General features: G+C 40.8%; 1 protein-coding gene across 1 annotated transcript in view; it reads left to right on the top strand.

Annotated features, from left to right (window-relative positions):
• Positions 1-19,430, top strand: part of LOC124719729 — a 173,880-nt gene that overhangs the window by 113,505 nt on the left and 40,945 nt on the right. Inside the window, exon 10 of the mRNA XM_047244931.1 lies at positions 6,142-6,179. Within this exon, the coding sequence (XP_047100887.1) occupies positions 6,142-6,179 (38 nt within the window). The remainder of the gene's footprint in view (positions 1-6,141; positions 6,180-19,430) is intronic.

Genomic DNA, 19,430 nt, shown 5'->3' with positions numbered 1-19,430 from the left:
CACTTGGAGCGCTAGTTGATACCATAATTCACTTTTCGTTGCTCAAATATTTTTAGTTTAGGCTCTGTGCTGGTTATGAATTTTATTCATGTGGAGCAAAACATGTTTCAAGAATATATTCTCGTTGTCAAGTGCAGTATTTACCTATGTATTTTTTGTGATGTTACACACAAACAATGTGAGTGATAGTGTGTGTGTGTGTGTGTGTGTGTGTGTGTGTGTGTGTGAGAGAGAGAGAGAGAGAGAGAGAGAGAGAGAGAGATATTTTATACATAACTGATGAGGCACAGTACCTGATAACCTCAAAAAGACAACTACTGTGCAAGAGACACAGAATAACATGTATTCAAACACCATACAAAATACTAATTTACATATTTGCACATGACAATTAGTTAAAATTCTCGAAACATGTCGTGCTAAGCATGAAAAAATACGTAACTAGTGCAGTATTTTATTATTTAAATAATGAATGATGGCTGCAGGCTTTCAAAAACATCAATTATGGCATATGAAATTGAGTGAAATGTTCCTCCTTCCCAGACAGTTACCAGTTACAGCAACTTCAGCAGTTTTTATTAGATAATAATGAACATCTATCATACATAAAGTGCAAGGGGTTATCCTATACATAACTTTTAAAGCATAAAACATTATTTCCCACATTTTACATTTTCTCGCATTTTACACAATTTTTTTGAAGTCCCTTGAAAAGTGTAAAAGCGGAGTTTCACTGTATTTATCAACTGTTTGAGGCCTCTGCCCTGTAGGGAGTAGCAGAATATGAGACTTCGTCAGTACAGAAAAATGATAGTGAAACGTAATCTGCGAAAAAGAAAAAAAAAGGACACAACATGGACAAAAGTGTGTGTTTAGTGATTATGATGGAAGGTCATTATATAGGATTATAATGAAGAATAGGAGGCTGAGAGATGGAAATGTCACTGCAAAACTGAAAGCCACACTTGCGAAACCTGTTAGGACAAAAAATAAATAAATAAATAAAAATAAAATAAATAAATGAAAGGAGCTCCAGAAGCAGCAACAATGTATTGGCTGGCTCTTGTAGGAATGTACACTCTCGCAAGTTTAACAAGAAATGATAGTGACATCAGAGAGATTATAGTACAGCATCTGCCACTGGCACAGGTTGGCAAGGCACGTTGTAGACAACTACAGGGTGTTGCAAGAGGAATGAGCAGTATTAAGGGATACAATGGGAACAATCATTCAAAGCAAAAAAAAGAAAATCTAGTAAACATGGGCTCTAAAACGCACACCTTAAGAGCGGCTCAAAAAGTCACAAAATTAGGTCAACATCTCTCTTAAGTTAACAACACAGATGATGTGGTCAGTGTCTTAAAATCAAACATGCAGATGGGTTTACTGTCTGCATTCTGCAAGCTGAATTTCACAAACACGAGTCTCGTGAACATATCTATTCTTGTGGTGTTTTGTCTGAGACAACATTACGTGTTGTTCTTTCTACACCACTTGGATCCCTTGTGAGCTGAAGCCGAGAGACATTGAACGGTGTTTGTGTGTTTGTGAACAGTTGCTTCAGAGGCAAAAACAGAAGGGATTTCTTCATCACATTGTGACCGGGCACGAAACATGGGTTCTTTACGATAACCCTAAATGCAAAAAATCATGGGGATATCCCGGCCATGCTTCCTCATAGACAGCCAAATCGAATTTTCATGGCTCCGAGATCGTGCTCTGCATTTGGTGGGACCAGCTCGGCGTCGTGTACTATGAGGTGTTAAAACCAAATGAAACAATCACAGGTGCTCATTATTGAATGCAATTAATGTGTCTGAGCAGAGCATAAAAAGACAAATGGCCACAATACAGGAGATTTGGTCGTGGCAACACAGTCAATAGGTGCAGGTCCCTTGGATGCAGCTGAAGTGGTTGTAGCCAGAAGCTACAGGAGAACAGAAACAGACTTCCACTTTACCTGAACCTTGTATACCGTATTTACTCGAATCTAAGCCGCACTTTTTTCCGGTTTTTGTAATCCAAAAAACCGCCTGCAGCTTAGAATCGAGTGCAAAGTAAGCGGAAGTTCTGAAAAATGTTGGTAGGTGCCGCCACAACTAACTTCTGCCGTCAAATATATGTAGCGATTCACAGGCATGCTTTTCAGGCACAAAGATAGATACTGGCGCCAAAACCTCTGCATCAGTAAATAAATTAAAAAAAAAAAAAAACTCGGCGGAAGACGAGATTTTTTCTCCGCCCCGAGTTTCGATCACTGCATTTTCATACATTATCCAACGAAGTAAATACAAATTCCGTATTGTTCATCTTCGAATGTAGCAACATTTCAATGTACTGTACTACGAAAATCCGACTGGCAAGACTGTTTGGGATGTTTGTCAATATGGCCAACTCTACGTTCTGAATTTTTTCTACCTATGAGAAGAGATGGTTGCTAATAGGAACTTTTATGAATTGTGAATCACATGCAGTATTCTCTTCACCATAAGAATAATACGTATATAAACATTTTGCCGTGTATTGTTTCGTGTTTGCTGCTATCTCATTTAAATCCTGTCTGCTTAATAAACTACGAAACTAGAGTGAGACAACAGCAAACGCGGAAGAATATACATATCATTTCATGTTTATATTCGTATTATTCTTATGCCTAATAGTGATACAGCCAGAAATGAAGCATGTGAACTGACTAGATTTTTAAATCTAAGATGACTAATTTCTGTGCAGAATGTTATATACTAAAGAGGTGTCTGCAAAGATTTTCAAACGGAGAAAAATTTTCGCTAAACTCTCGTTCAGAACATCTTCTGTCACATGCAGTCTATTATTTGGTTCTTGTTGATCATCGTCAAAGAAAGCAGCAGTGTTAGTAACTAACAACAAATAGCAGTCTCTCGCCATTGTTTCGCTAATGAGACGATTCCTCTCTTTTTCTATTTTTAATTGTAAGAGGCGGTAGTGCACACAAAAGCAAGCCATGACGCGAGCGGGACAGGTCGTAAACACTGATTATCAGAATGCGACGAACAGTGCACGACACAGCACAGTAATGCATTTTCAGCTTAGAGTGACGTAAACACCTATAACAAAGAGAACGGCACTTATCAGATCAAAGAAAAATAAACAATCCAATCAAAAATAATCAATCCAAACCAGACAAAGCACATGAAAAAGGAAGGGTACCCGTATAAATATGGACGGAGCGCCCGACGCATAGCAATGGCTACCTGGCAAAGCTTAACTGCTAAGCTTACTACGCGAACCAAACTACTGTAGCTGTATCGTCATTCATTCGTCCTAAATTGTGTCTCATATTACAATGGGCCAACTTTGTTTCGATTTGGAGGTGCGGCCTAAAACTTTACTCTCCCCTTGAATTTCGAGTCTCAAATTTCAGGTGCGGCTTAGATTCGGGAAAATTTTTTTTCCTTGATTTCCAGTCTCATTTTTCGGGTGCGGCTTAGATTCGAGTGCTGCTTACATTCGAGTAAATACGGTATGTATAGTTCCTAGAATGACCACAGTCCAAGTTTTCAGCTAAAATTGCAACAAAAGTGATGAGCCAATTCATGCAATCTTGTTTGCTGACAGCACAGTTTGATGATAGTGTGTAACAAGTTTGTGAAGAACATAAAGGATGGTGCTACGATTTTGATGTTGGTGATGGTGTAATGCTAGGTGGACAGGTCATAAGGCCCTACCGTACTGGCATATCTGGTTGTTCTCAGCAAGTGACAGCCCTCAGTGGTGTGCCTATCCACTTGATTGTGTACCACTGGACAACTATTTTTCTAGTGGAGCATGAATACTCGTGGGGCATTTCATTGAACTTTACAATTACTCCCCCCTCCCCCTCCCACCGCCACCCCAGAGGATGGAGTACCACTATATAGAGATGACTGTACAATGCCCTGGAGGATGTACAGGGTGTTTCAAAAATGACCGGTATATTTGAAACGGTAATAAAAACTAAACGAGCAGTGATAGAAATACACCGTTTGTTGCAATATGCTTGGGACAACAGTACATTTTCAGGCAGACAAACTTTCGAAATTACAGTAGTTACAATTGTCAACAACAGATGGCGCTGCGGTCTGGGAAACTCTATAGTATGATATTTTCCACATATCCACCATGCGTAGCAATAATATGGCGTAGTCTCTGAATGAAATTACCCGAAACCTTCGACAACGTGTCTGGCGGAATGGCTTCACATGCAGATGAGATGTACTGCTTCAGCTGTTCAATTGTTTCTGGATTCTGGCGGTACACCTGGTCTTTCAAGTGTCCCCACAGAAAGAAGTCGCAGGGGTTCATGTCTGGCGAATAGGGAGGCCAATCCACGCCGCCTCCTGTATGTTTCGGATAGCCCAAAGCAATCACACGATCATCGAAATATTCATTCAGGAAATTAAAGACGTCGGCCGTGCGATGTGGCCGGGCACCATCTTGCATAAACCACGAGGTGTTTGCAGTGTCGTCTAAGGCAGTTTGTACCGCCACAAATTCACGAAGAATGTCCAGATAGCGTGATGCAGTAATCGTTTCGGATCTGAAAAATGGGCCAATGATTCCTTTGGAAGAAATGGCGGCCCAGACCAGTACTTTTTGAGGATGCAGGGACGATGGGACTGCATCATGGGGCTTTTCGGTTCCCAATGTGCGACAGTTCTGTTTATTGACGAAGCCGTCCAGGTAAAAATAAGCTTCGTCAGTAAACCAAATGCTGCCCACATGCATATCGCTGTCATCAATCCTGTGCACTATATCGTTAGCGAATGTCTCTCGTGCAGCAATGGTAGCGGCGCTGAGGGGTTGCCGCGTTTGAATTTTGTATGGATAGAGGTGTAAACTGTGGCGCATGAGACGATACGTGGACGTTGGTGTCATTTGGACCGCAGCTGCAACACGGCGAACGGAAACCCGAGGCCGCCAATGGATCACCTGCTGCACTAGCTGCGCGTTGCCCTCTGTGGTTGCCGTACGCGGTCGCCCTACCTTTCCAGCACGTTCATCCGTCACATTCCCAGTCCGTTGAAATTTTTCAAACAGATCCTTTATTGTATCGCTTTTCGGTCCTTTGGTTACATTAAACCTCCGTTGAAAACTTCGTCTTGTTGCAACAACACTGTGTTCTAGGCGGTGGAATTCCAACACCAAAAAAATTCTCTGTTCTAAGGAATAAACCGTGTTGTCCACAGCACACTTGCACGTTGTGAACAGCACACACTTGCAGCAGAAAGACGACGTTCAGAATGGCGCACCCACAGACTGCGTTGTCTTCTATATCTTTCACATCACTTGCAGCGCCATCTGTTGTTGAAAATTGTAACTACTGTAATTTCGAAAGTTTGTCCGCCTGAAAATGTACTGTTGTCCCAAGCATATTGCAACAAACGGTGTATTTCTATCGCTGCTCGTTTAGTTTTTATTAGCGTTTCAAATATACCGGTCATTTCTGAAACACCCTGTATGTGGTGTTAACAGCTGTCAGGGCTGAAGGTGGCAACATTATTCTCCTTGGTTTTCGCCCTTTTAAATTTGCATTCTGTTTCCATAACATGAACATATGCCTTACATTTGAGTAATTCTCATGATCTGGGTTGGAGATGGTATTCTTTGTTTTATGTGCCTTGAATTGTTCAGTCATGGGCTGCCTGCTATAGCTAAACTGAATGAGCAAGATTACATTATTATTCATACACAACGCATCTGTTCTCAAATCCTCAACTGTAGATGTGTCATGGGCAGTGCTGTTCAGCTACATTATGGGAGAGAATCACTTTTTATTAGTGTTCACAATAGTCTGTCCTGTGAGAAAGAATATAAATTATTCTGTGCAACATAATTTTGATTTCTTAACCAAACATGTTCATGACTGTAAAGTTTCTAGCACAAGTTTCGTGTACTTGGGGGACATGGTGACATGTAAGAGACTGATGCTGTAGGTGCCTACACTGTTGAGAGTAATAACCTGCAACTGCTAAGTAATTTCTGCTGACAGAGACTAAATTTTATTACTTTTTCTGTATATTGTCGATAACCAGTGTTGTTGAATAATCAAATTTCTGTGATAGTTTATTATTGTGTGTCTCATAACTTCTTGAATTTATATGGTACAACCATTACTTGTTACAGGACATGGTCTCAACAGAATATGCATCAAATACTACATGGTAAGTTTCACTGTTTATCTATTTATTTATGCTTTTATTGTTTTGTACGAGGTTCTATGTTCTATGTACTGACTTGGCAGAAAATCCTAAGAAATTTTGGTCTTATGTCAAAGCGGTAGGCGGTTCAGAACAAAATGTCCAGACACTCTGTGACCAGAATGGTACTGAAACAGAGGATGACAGACTAAAGGCCGAAATACTAAATATCTTTTTCCAAAGCTGTTTCACAGAGGAAGACTGCACTGTAGTTCCTTCTCTAGATTGTCGCACAGATGACAAAATGGTAGATATCTAAATAGACGACAGAGGGATAGAGAAACAATTAAAATTGCTCAAAAGAGGAAAGGCCACTGGACCTGATGGGATACCAGTTCTATTTTACACAGAGTACGCGAAGGAACTTGCCCCCCTTCTTGCAGCGGTGTACCATAGGTCTCTAGAAGAGCGTAGCATTCCATAGGATTGGAAAAGGGCACAGGTCATCCCCGGTTTCAAGAAGAGACGTCGAACAGTTGTGCAGAACTATAGACCTATATCTCCAACGTCAATCAGTTGTAGCATTTTGGAACACGTATTATGTTCGAGTATAATGACTTTTCTGGAAACTAGAAATCTACTCTGTAGGAATCAGCACAGGTTTCGAAAAAGACGGTCGTGTGAAACCCAGCTCGCGCTATTCGTCCACGAGACTCAGAGGGCCATAGACACGGGTTCCCAGGTAGATGCCGTGTTTCTTGACTTCTGCAAGACGTTCGATACAGTTCCCCACAGTCATTTAATGAACAAAGTAAGAGCATATGGACTATCAGACCAATTGTGTGATTGGATTGAAGAGTTCCTAGATAACAGAACACAGCATGTCATTCTCAATGGAGAGAAGTCTTCAGAAGTAAGAATGATTTCAGGTGTGCCACAGGGGAGTGTTGTAGGACCGTTGCTATTCACAATATGCATAAATGACCTTGTGGATGACATCGGAAGTTCACTGAGGCTTTTTGCAGATGATGCTGTGGTGTATCGAGAGGTTGTAACAATGGAAAATTGTACTGAAATGCAGGAGGATCTGCAGCGAATTGACACATTGTGCAGGGAATGTCAATTGAATCTCAACGTAGACAAGTGTAATGTGCTGCGAATACATAGAAAGAAAGATCCCATATCATTTAGCTACAATACAGAAGGTCAGCAACTGGAAGCAGTTACTTCCATAAATTATCTGAGAGTAGGCATTAGGAATGATTTAAAATGGGATGATCATATAAAGTTGATCGTCGGTAAAGCAGATGCCAGACTGAGATTCATTGGAAGAATACTAAGAAAATGCAGTCCGAAAACAAAGGAAGTAGGTTACAGTACGCTTGTTTGCCCACTGCTCGAATACTGCTCAGCAATGTGGGATCCGTACCAGATAGGGTTGATAGAAGAGATAAAGAAGATCCAACGGAGAGCAGCGTGCTTCGTTACAGGATCATTTAGTAATCGCGAAAGCGTTGCGGGGATGATAGATAAACCCAGTGGAAGACTCTGCAGGAGAGATGTTCAGTAGCTCGGTACGGGCTTTTGTTGAAGTTTCGAGAACATACCTTTACCGAGGAGTCAAGCAGTATATTGCTCCCTCCTACGTACATCTCGCGAAAAGACCGTGAGGATAAAATCAGAGAGATTAGAGCCCACACAGAGGCATACCGACAATCCTTCTTTCCACGAACAATACGAGACTGGAATAGAAGGGAGAACTGATAGAGGTACTCAAGGTACCCTCCGCCACACACTGTCAGGTGGCTTGCAGAGTATGGATGTCGATGTAGATGTAGATGTTAAGGATCTCAGGGCATCTCTTAAAAGTACCAAGGCATCCTCTTTGGAGGATTTGTTTACAGTAACATTCCATTATACAATGCCAAGATACTCTGCAACCTGCTACACACAGAAGATGATGGTTGATGGATTGAACTCGTGCCCCTTCGTGTGTGTTCTTCCGCCATAGAAAACCTTCCCATACACCTCCATGCGATACGTGTCACAGACTCTCCTAATTCTATTTTAGACGAGAGAGTAAGCCAGTGGTAAGCCAATGGAAAACAAATGTCTCCCCCCCCTTCCAGTATCATGTCTCCACATCCAGAAAATACAACAACTTATTCAATCTTCATGGACTTTTTGAGAGACTGTAACCATCCGATATAACTGAATGTATTACAACAAAGAGCTACTGTACCATGTGCTATGTACACCTATGAACAATTACTTTTAAATCAGATGCACCACTTCAGTAATATACTGCTGAGTACATGGTAAGTACACCAAGTGTCAGTATATAAGAATAAACACTAACAATAATATGTACAGGATAAATTGTTACCACATAGAGGAGTTGAGTTGCAGGTAGGCAATGTTAAAAAGACTGCTAAAATATTAAGCTTTTAGACAAAGTACTTTTGAAGCAGAAGACACACGCAGGCACAGCTCATACACACTCTGGGTGCTGGGGCCTGCCTGTGGTTGATGTGAGCAGCAAGCTGCGGGGGGTGGATAATGAGGATAAGGAGGTGGTATGGGGCTAGAGGTATTCTTTCTAAGCACTTGGAATCCTCAGTGTTGCACCTGGTTCAGATTCATTGCTGACATTTCATGATCTGGATCAAGGATGAGGACACCCTATCCACATTCCCCCAGAACCTCAACCCCTTCTCCCCCATTCGCTTCACCTGGTCCTCCTCAACCCAACAAACCACCTTCTTCTATGTTGACCTTCTAACATTACTCCAACAGCAGTTCTGGCTAAAATACTTCTCATTACGAGAGATTCATTGTAATATGAGAGTGATGTAGTTTTTGCAGTGAATACTTAGCTTGGAACTGTTGAATTTACTCCACCAATAAAGTCCATTAGGGGATATGTATTGCAGATTTGCATGGATTTCAGAATGAAGCAAACTTGGATGTTAAAACAATATTTTCCAACATACTGATGAATCCTTTGAACATCAAATGTATTTTCCATAGGCATTAAAAAAAGATATTCACACAGCAACTGTTAAAGACTTTGGTAATTACATTGACCAAACTACAACTGACGTAAAGTACTTTGCACCATTCAATACATACCCATTCTTAACAATATATGTTCTTTGGACTATTGTCAAGAACAATTACATTTACTGATTTATAATGAAAAGTTAATGATTTACAACAAACTGTTAGTACAGTTTTAAAAACAGTAAATGATGATTCATTCTGAATACATCTCTAATTTTTTTTCTCTTTTGTCTGGAAATTTGGTTATGAAGCTACAATAACAATACCTATCATAAAATCATTAATTACATCTTGATTTCACATTGGATTTTATTCCTAACATTAATTGAGGTACAGTAGAAAGTGCCAAAACGGAATTTCAGGGAAAGTTGTGTATGATAATTTTGTAGTATTAAACTGACTGAAAGTCCATCTTATTTACATCAGAATCATTTATGGAAAAGTTAATTACCAGTGATCTGATTGGTTTTTCATTATTGACATGATACATAAAGTGCACAAGTCACATTAAGTAGGCCAGATGACTGATAAATGTTCCAAAAGACTTTTTTAAAAGGTTGAAATTTGTGAATTTTACTAATTAATTATGTGGTTAATAAAAATGTAGATATTTACTAGCACTTCTTTTGTATGTAGTAAGCAATCATGAGAATGAAATAATAAATTTTTCTGAAATGTATGATAGGATGTTAATTCGCATCATCAGGTTTTCTAAGTAATTGTAACTTTCTTTTAGTTACAGGTAAATGACCTGAAATAATGTTAATGATGTTGAGTTAGTATGTAAGTGCACCATACAGTTTAATTTTCTGATAGAAATGAAGAAAAACCATGCTTTCTAACTTTTGTCCATTACCTATTTAGACTGGATAGTATACAATCTGCTAAACTTTTAGTGTTATCATAGCATTTATTAACCACCCTATAACTAGTCCTGTTACAAGCTCAACCCCAAAAATGACCACATCAATACCTCCATCCATATCAAACCTGCCAACCACCAGCAATACCTCCACTTCGACAGCAACTACCTGTTCCATACAAAGAAGTGGCTTCTGTACAGCCTAGCCACATCCTGTGGCCATTGCACCTGTAGCGATGAATGCACTCTATTGAAATATACCGATGGTCTTACTGTGAGGCCTTCACAGGCTGTCATTATCCTCCCAACATTGCACGGAAACAGATTTCGCGTTCCGTATCTCTCCAGTCACCCGCCACCTCTTGAAGTCCCACTGTCTGGGTACGGAGGAGATTCCCCTCATGACTCAGTACTACCCGGGACTGGAGAAACTGAATTGCACTCTCCCCCAGGTTTTCAACTACCTCTTGCCGTGCCCCGAAATCAGGAATGTCTATACACTATCCTTCCCACAGTGGTGTTCCACTACCGCTGAACATACACTATATCCGTGTCTGTGCCTACACAGTGCCTACTCCTTACCCCCTTGTACTCCAGTCCGATCACGAGCATAACCTAGCCCATCAGAGACAGGGCTATGTGTGAAACTGGTCGTGTGATCTACAAGCTAAGCTGAAACCACAGCATTACATTCTATATGGGCATGACAGCCGACAAACTGTCTGTCTGCACGATTGGCCACCGTCAAACTGTGCTCGAGGAACAGCTGGACCACTCGGTTTCTGAGCACGCCACCCAACACAAGGTTCTTCATTTTAATGACTGCATTCAGCCTGTGCTGTCTGGATCCTTCCTATCGACACCAGCTTTTCTTAATTGCGCACCTGGGAACTCCCTCTGCAATATATTCTACAGTCCCGTAACCCTCATGGTTTCACCCTTCATTAGCCATTGTCCTTCACCCTCCTGTCTCCTTCCATGTTCACATTCTAGCACTACAGAGCCCTCTATTCCACCAACGCACCCGCACTCTTCTTACTTCTCTCCTTTTCTGTTCCTCTGCCCACCCTCCATCTAACTTCGGAACTGCATCTGGGTGCTCTGCCTCTCCCCACCTTGTCTCTGAAAGCACCCTCAAGCAGCACTATGCCGTCCCCCACCCATACACTGCTATTGCTTCCCTCCCTCCCAACCCCCATCTCCTTGCCTCCGCCCGCCCTCCCCCCCCCCTCCCCCGCATTTAGATGCTGTAGCTCACAGTCTGGCCTTGGCAGCCAGAGACTGTGGTCATGTGGTCACACACACGTGTGTGTGTGTGTGTGTGTGTGTGTGTGTGTGTGTGTGTGTGTGTAAAATGCAGTCATCTTGCCATGCTTATCTGTGAATAAACATCTTGGTTATATGGTGAGTGACCATCTATCCTTCTCATAATATTGTCATTACTCCATCCTGGATTTTCCATTGTTTAAAATACAAAGGGACAGACAGGTGGGGTTCCTATGCCATGCGCTGTGCACGTGGTGTGCAAGCTATGGGGACTGGCAGCGATCCAGAGGCCAATAACACTGAACGTAATTAGTCAAGTGATTTTTGAAGCAGAAGTTGAAAAACACTGTCTTCAGTGATACGGGTGTGACAAAGGCACAATTGAAAAGTACCGGTTCTCTTGTGGCATTCAGAGCAAGTGACAGTGAACAATTAGATGAAGTTGTGTTTGATGACGTGTGTTCTATAGTTGTCAACATTATTTATGTACCGTATTTACTCGAATCTAAGCCGCACTTTTTTTCCGGTTTTCGTAATCCAAAAAACCGCCTGCGGCTTAGAATCGAGTGCAAAGCAAGTGGAAGTTATGAAAAATGTTGGTATGTGCCACCACAACTAACTTCTGCTGTCGAATATATGTAGCGCTACGCAGGCGTGCTTTGTAGGCACAAAGATAAATACTGGCGCCAAAACCTCTGCGTCAGTAAATAAATTTTTTTTAAAAAAGCGGAAGACGAGCTTTTTTTCTCCGCCGCAAGTTTCGACCACTGCATTTTCATACATTACCCAACGAAGTAAATACAAATTCCGTATTGTTCATCTTCGAATGTAGCAAATTTCAGTGTACTACGAAAATCTGACTGGCAAGACTGTTTGGGATGTTTGTCAATATGGCCAACTCTACGTTCTGAATTTATTCCTATCTGTGAGAAGAGATGGTTGCTAATAGGAACCTGATGAAATTTGAATCACATACAGTATTCTGTTCACCATAAGAATCATACGAATATAAACATTTTTCCATGTATTCTTTCGTGTTTGCTGCTATCTCATTTAAACCCTGTCTGCCTAATAAACTACGAAACTAGAGTGAGACAACAGCAAACGCGGAAGAATATACATATCGTGTCATGTTTATATTCATATTATTCTTATGCCTAATAGTGATGCAGTCAGAAATGAAGCACGGCAGGTGACTATATTTTTAAATCTAAGATGACTCTAATTTCTGTGCAGAATTTGATGTAATAAAGAAGCGGCCGCAAAGATTTTCAAACGGAGAAAAATTTTCGCCTAACCCTCGTTCAGAACATGTTCTATCATACGCAGTCTATTATTTTATTCTTGTTGATCATTATCAAAGAAAGCAGCAGTGTAAGTAACAACAAATAGCAGTCTCTTGCCATTGTTTCGCTAATGAGACGATTCCTCTCTATTTTTTTTCTTAATTGTACGCGGCGGTAGCGCGCACAAAAGCAAGCCATGCTGCGAGCCGCGACAGGCCGTAAACACGCGCTACCAAATGCGACAAACAATGCATGACTCAGTACAGTATTGCATTTTCACCTTAGAGTGACGTAAACACCTATAACAAAGAAAACGGTACTTATCAGATCAAAGCAAAATAAGCAATCGATTCAAACCAGACGAAGCACGTGAAAAAGGAAGGGTACCCGTATAAATACGGACGGAGCGCCTGACGCATAGCAATGGCTACCTGGTAAAGCTTACCTGCTAAGCTTACGACTCGAACCAAACTACTGTAGCTGTATCGTCATTCATTCAACCTAAATTGTGTCTCATATTACAATGGACCAAATTTGTTTCGATTTGGAGGTGCGGCCTAAAACTTTACTCTCCCCTTGAATTTTGAGTCTCAAATTTCAGTTGCGGCTTACAGTCGGGAAATTTTTTTTCCTTTATTTCGAATCTCGTTTTTCAGGTGCGGCTTAGATTCGAGTGCGGCTTAGATTCGAGTGCGGCTTAGATTCGAGTGTGGCTTAGATTCGAGTAAATACGGTAACTTCCTGGCAGATTAAAACTGTGTACCCGACCAAGACTCGAACTCGGGACCTTTGCCTTTTGCGGGCAAGTGCTCTACCATCTGAGCTACCGAAGTACGACTCACGCCCGGTACTCACAGCTTTACTTCTGCCAGTATCTCGTCTCCTACCTTCCAAACTTTACAGAAGCTCTCCTGCGAATCTTTGCCCACGAAAGGCAAAGGTCCCGAGTTCGAGTCTCGGTTGGGCACACAGTTTTAATCTGCCAGGAAGTTTTATATCAGCGCACACTCTGCTGCAGAGTGAAAATCTCATTCTGATTATTAATGTATATACATAAATATGTTTTATTAAGTTACCATTACATTTACTTAATTCATGCTTTCAACCAATTCTCCATAAACTTCAGGTACTGTTTGAGATACGGCTTTCTTGAAAATGCAAAATAAATATGTTGCAAAAATATTACAAACAGTGCTGAAAACTGTTTGTAATAAACACGTGTTGCAAGCTTGAGTGTGCACATCACTTTACACTTTTCCTGGTCCCCATTTCATATGTTTGCTAAGCAATAATCAGTGCTATCAAGGTTTGTCTGGTGTAGAGTTCCTTCATCAGTTTCCTGCCCTTCCAGTCTACACCAACATCCCATAAGCTCATCAGGAGCATATGCCACTTTACTATGTCAAAAGCTTTTTCTCAGTTGACTATACTAATATACTTGCACTTGTTAGCTTCCCTCATTCTTTGTCCAATCATCCCCAGTACCCAGTAGCAGCTTGTTTCATCTATTCCTGAATCCAGATTGATAACCCCTCATCTTTTCCTCAGTTTTTCTTTCTTTCTTTTTTTCTTTTTTAAATTCTGTGAACATGCGGTCATACAGGGCTTTTGTAATGTGGCGTTTAAACCTGCTGTATAATCTTTGCACTCTTTGCTGTTGTATTTGTACGGTAAGAACAGCAGAAAAGTTTTAACTAGGTCTTTAGCCCAAATGCCCTTGTTGTATATCGTATAGCTAAGGTTGATCAGTCTGGGTATTGTGGTATCACCCAAGAGCTCCAGCTGGTATTTTATCATAGCCCATTTCTTTCCTCTGTCTGAGATCTTTAATGGCCTTCTCACATCTCAATATCTTTGCTCCACAGTCCGTTTCAATTCATGCTCCAATTTCACATGCATATGGTCACCTCATGTGCCATATAAATCTTAGACATACTCTTTCAGTGCCTGTTGATTCTATCTTCTGGTAAACCTTCCGGGATGTAAGGTGGTGGTCCATGAAACTCTTCAGCTCCTAACATTTCGTTCAGAGCTGCACTCGACAGTAGCACTACAGAATTGCTAGACAGTTTTATCCGTGATGTGATTACGATCGATAGTTAAGTTTTATCTCTGACAAAGATTCTCTGCATATCATGTGTAACTCTGGCCACGCCCACTTTCTACGATATATAAGTCGCTCTCAGACGTCCGACCCGTCAGTCGGCAAGACTCACCGGAGGAGAAACACCCCTCTGAAGATGTCCAGCGCAGCTCTGGACGAAACGTTAAGAGCTGAAGAGTTTCATGGACCACGACCTTACATCCCGGAAGGTTTACCAGAAGATTTGTCATCTGGTCATGAAAGCTTTCATACCTGTTGATTCTGTTCTATGCATACTGTTATCTTTCAATTTTTTTTTTTATTTTTTTTTTAAATTTTTTTTATTATTATTATTTTTTTTAAATTTTAATGCATCGTTTGCTGACTATTTTTGTTACTTTGTTAGATATGTTGCTGATTCTGTACATTAACTTGTAATGTATCACCATTTTCCAGTTCTTAGTTTTCCTTGCACCGATTTTTCGTCCATTCTTCTCAAACCTGATCATTTGATATTTTTAGTTTATTATTGTGCTTTCTATACTGTTTCTTTCCTTCAGTAGTATGTTCACACTTTAATTTCTTTATTTTAACTAACATAGTTGATGTAATCCATTCTTTATTATTCTTCCCCGTCTTTTTAGCAAAAAGAACACAGCATGTTGTTATCAATGGAGAGACGTCTACAGACGTTAAAGTAACCTCTGGCGTGCCACAGGGGAGTGTTATGGGACCATTGCTTTTCACAATATATATAAATGACCTAGTAGATAGTGTCGGAAGTTCCGTGCAGCATTTCGCGGATGATGCTGTAGTATACAGAGAAGTTGCAGCATTAGAAAATTGTAGCGAAATGCAGGAAGATCTGCAGTGGATAGGCACTTGGTGCAGGGTGTGGCAACTGACCCTTAACATAGATAAATGTAATGTATTGCGAATACATAGAAAGAAGAATCCTTTATTATATGATTATATGATAGCGGAACAAACACTGGTAGCAGTTACTTCTGTAAAATATCTGAGAGTATACGTGCGGAACGATTTGAAGTGGAGTGATCTTATAAAATTAATTCTCGGTAAGGCGGGTACCAGGTTGAGATTCATTGGGAGAGTCCTTAGAAAATGTAGTCCATCAACAAAGGAGGTGGCTTACAAAACACTTGTTCGACCTATACTCGAGTATTGCTCATCAGTGTGGGATCCGTACCAGATTGGGTTGACGGAGGAGATAGAGAAGATCCAAAGAAGAGCAGCGCGTTTCGTCACTGGGTTATTTGGTAACCGTGATAGCGTTACGGAGATGTTTAGCAAACTCGAGTGGCAGACTCTGCAAGAGAGGCGCTCTGCATCACGGTGTAGCTTGCTCGCCAGGTTTCGAGAGGGTGCGTTCCTGGATGAGGTATCGAATATATTGCTTCCCCCTACTTATACCTCCCGAGGAGATCACGAATGTAAAATTAGAGAGAGTCGAGCGCGCACGGAGGCTTTCAGACAGTCGTTCTTCCCGCGAACCATATGCGACTGGAACAGAAAAGGGAGGTAATGACAGTGGCACGTAAAGTGCCCTCCGCCACACACCGTTGGGTGGTTTGCGGAGTATAAATGTAGATGTAGATGTACATCTCCATTATCTTCTAAGACTTTCAGAACTGCATTGTTTACTGTATTCCATTCTTCTGTTACATCGGTATTTTCTGCTGAGTTTTCCAGTTTTTCTTTTTGTGAGTAACCCTCATATGTGCTTTCATTCTTTGAGTCACTGACATTAAAGTGGTGTGTGTTCGGAGGATGAGGGGGAGGGGAGGGGGGGCCGGGAGGTTGGCAGAGCAACACACACTTTTTTCCATGACCCTTGCTCTGTATGTTCCTTATTTGCATATGCTTTCCTCTTTGTTGCCTTTACTGAACAGTTTTTGTTCCTTTCTCTTTGCAGGTAATGATTTAGTGCAAGTCGTTACATAATTGAAACATATTTGAAACAAGGCTATGAGGCATTCTATTACTATGTCGGGATTTTTGGTTTCCACTACCACATTGTTCGAGTTTACCTTACCAATATTATTTACAGCTGCACTTTCAGGTTTTTGTTGTTGATAAATCAGTCGTGTACTGTGGGGATGAACTGACTCAAAATGAGACAGATTTGGAGAAAAAAGCTAATCCAGTAATATCGTCTGCTAAATGACTTGAGCTCAAACAAGCCACTTCTAATCGAGGAGGTATGTTCAGAGTTACTGAAATCTGTGGAAAATGTAGGTAGTAGAAAGTTAAGTAAGTTAGTGGCAGAAAACTGTGAAGTGGGTGACTTACTATCAGGTTTGTATAAACCATTATCATGTTAAGCAAAATGCAGATGTGAGACAGCATTATTAAACATTGGTCTAACAAGTTATGCTCGTAAATTGCTGAACAAAATAAATTGCAAAAGAATAGATCAAGGTCAGTTTGGCTTCAGGAAAGGAAAAGATATCAGAGAAGCAATTCTGTCATTGCATTTAATAATGGAAGGCAGACTGGAGAGGCATGCAGCATTTGTGGACTCAGAATCTATAATTGTACCTCCAATGTGAAATAAGATGCTCACATTATATAGAAGTTTTACAGATAAATAATCTACTAATCTATCTAATATTAAGGACTGAAGCTTAAGAAAGGCAAGTTGGTGTCAAGAATCTAATGCAGGATTGCAAGTTATCACAATTGTTGTGTATCTTCTGCATGAAAAAAGCAGCACTTACATTCCATCTTAGAGCGAAAGACATCATATGTTTCATCCCCAGTATCCACAATGTTTGTGATCCTTGTGGTAGCACTTAAGTCTTCATTTTTAAATATATTATATGCATTTTGTGCCATTTAAGGGAATGGGGTAGATAATAGAAATATTAATCCTTAACTCTGTATTGTAATATATACAGGGTGGTCCATTGATAGTGACCGGGCCAAATATCTCACGAAATAAGGATCAAACGAAAAAACTACAAAGAACGAAACTCGTCCAGCTTGAAGGGGGAAACCAGATGGCGCTATAGTTGGCCTACTAGATGGTGCTGCCATAGGTCAAATGGATATCAACTGCGTTTTTTTTTTAAATAGGAACCCTCACTTTTTTATTACATATTCTAAGTACGTAGTATCACGTAACATTCCACCAGTGCGGACGGTATTTGCTTCGTGATACATTACCTGTATTAAAATGGACTGTTTACCAATTGCGGAAAAGGTCGATATCGTGTTGATGTATGGCTATTGTGATCAAAATGACCAACGGGCATGTGCTATGTATGCTACTCGGTATTCTGGACGACATCATCCAAGTGTCCGGACCGTTCGCTAGATAGTTACGTTATTTAAGGAAACAGGAAGTGTTCAGCCACATGTGAAACGTCAACCACAACCTGCAACAAATGATGATGCCCAAGTAGGTGTTTCAGCTGCTGTCGCAGCTAATCCGCACAGCAGTAGCTGACAAATTGCGCGAGATTCGGGGATGTCAAAAACGTTGGTGTTGAGAATGCTGAATCAACATCCATTGCACTCGTACCATATTTCTACGCACCAGGAACTGCAAGGGGACGACTTTGAATGTCGTGTTCAGTTCTGCCACTGGGCACAAGAGAAATTACGGGACGATGGCAGATTTTTTGCACGCATTCTATTTAGCGACGAAGCGTCATTCACCAACAGCGGTAACGTAAACTGGCATAATATGCACTATTGGGCAACGAAAATCCACAATGGCTGCGACAAGTGGAACATCAGTGACCATGGCTGGTTAATGTATGGTGCGGCATTGTTGGAGGAAGGATAATTGGCCCGCATTTTATCGATGGCAATCTAAATGGTGCAATGTATGCTGATGTCTTATGTAATGTTCTACCGATGTTACTACAAGATGTTTCACTGCATGACAGAATGGCGATGTACTTCCAACATGATGGATGTCCGGCACATAGCTTGCGTGCAGTTGAAGCGGTATTCAATAGCATATTTCATGACAGGTGGATTGGTCGTCGAAGCACCATACCGTAGCCCGCATGTTCACTGGATCTGATGTCCGTGGATTTATTTCTGTTGGGAAAGTTGAAGGATATTTGCTATCGTGATTGACGAACAACGCTTGACAACATGCATCAGCACATTGTCAGTGCATGTGCGAACATTATGGAAGGCGAACTACTCGCTGTTGAGAGGAATGTCGTTACACATATTGCCAAATGCATTGAGGTTGACGGAAATCATTTTGAGCATTTATTGCATTAATGTGGTATTTACAGGTAATCACGCTGTAACAGCATGCGTTCTCAGAAATTGTAAGTTCACAAATGTACATGTATCACATCGGAACAACCAAAATAAAATGTTCAAACGTACCTACGTTCTGTATTTTAATTTAAAATACCTGCCTGTTACCAACTGTTCGTCTAAAATTGTGAGCCATATGTTGTGACTATTACAGCGCCATCTATCACAAAGCGAAAAAAGTGGTCAAACTAAAACATTCGTATTTCCTTACTTACTACACGAATATGTAATAAAATATGGGAGTTCCTATTTAAAAAAACGCAGTTGATATCCGTTTGACCTATGGCAGTGCCATCTAACGGGCCAACCATATCGCCATCTGGTTTCTCCCTTCAAGGTAGACAAGTTTCGTTTTTCGTAGTTTTTTTATTTGACGCTTATTTTGTGAGGTATTTGGCCCGGTCACGATC

The sequence above is a fragment of the Schistocerca piceifrons genome, chromosome 11 (genome assembly GCF_021461385.2).
Source record: "Schistocerca piceifrons isolate TAMUIC-IGC-003096 chromosome 11, iqSchPice1.1, whole genome shotgun sequence".
Taxonomy (NCBI): Eukaryota; Metazoa; Arthropoda; class Insecta; order Orthoptera; family Acrididae; genus Schistocerca; species Schistocerca piceifrons.
This window is presented reverse-complemented; position numbering and strand designations above follow the sequence as displayed.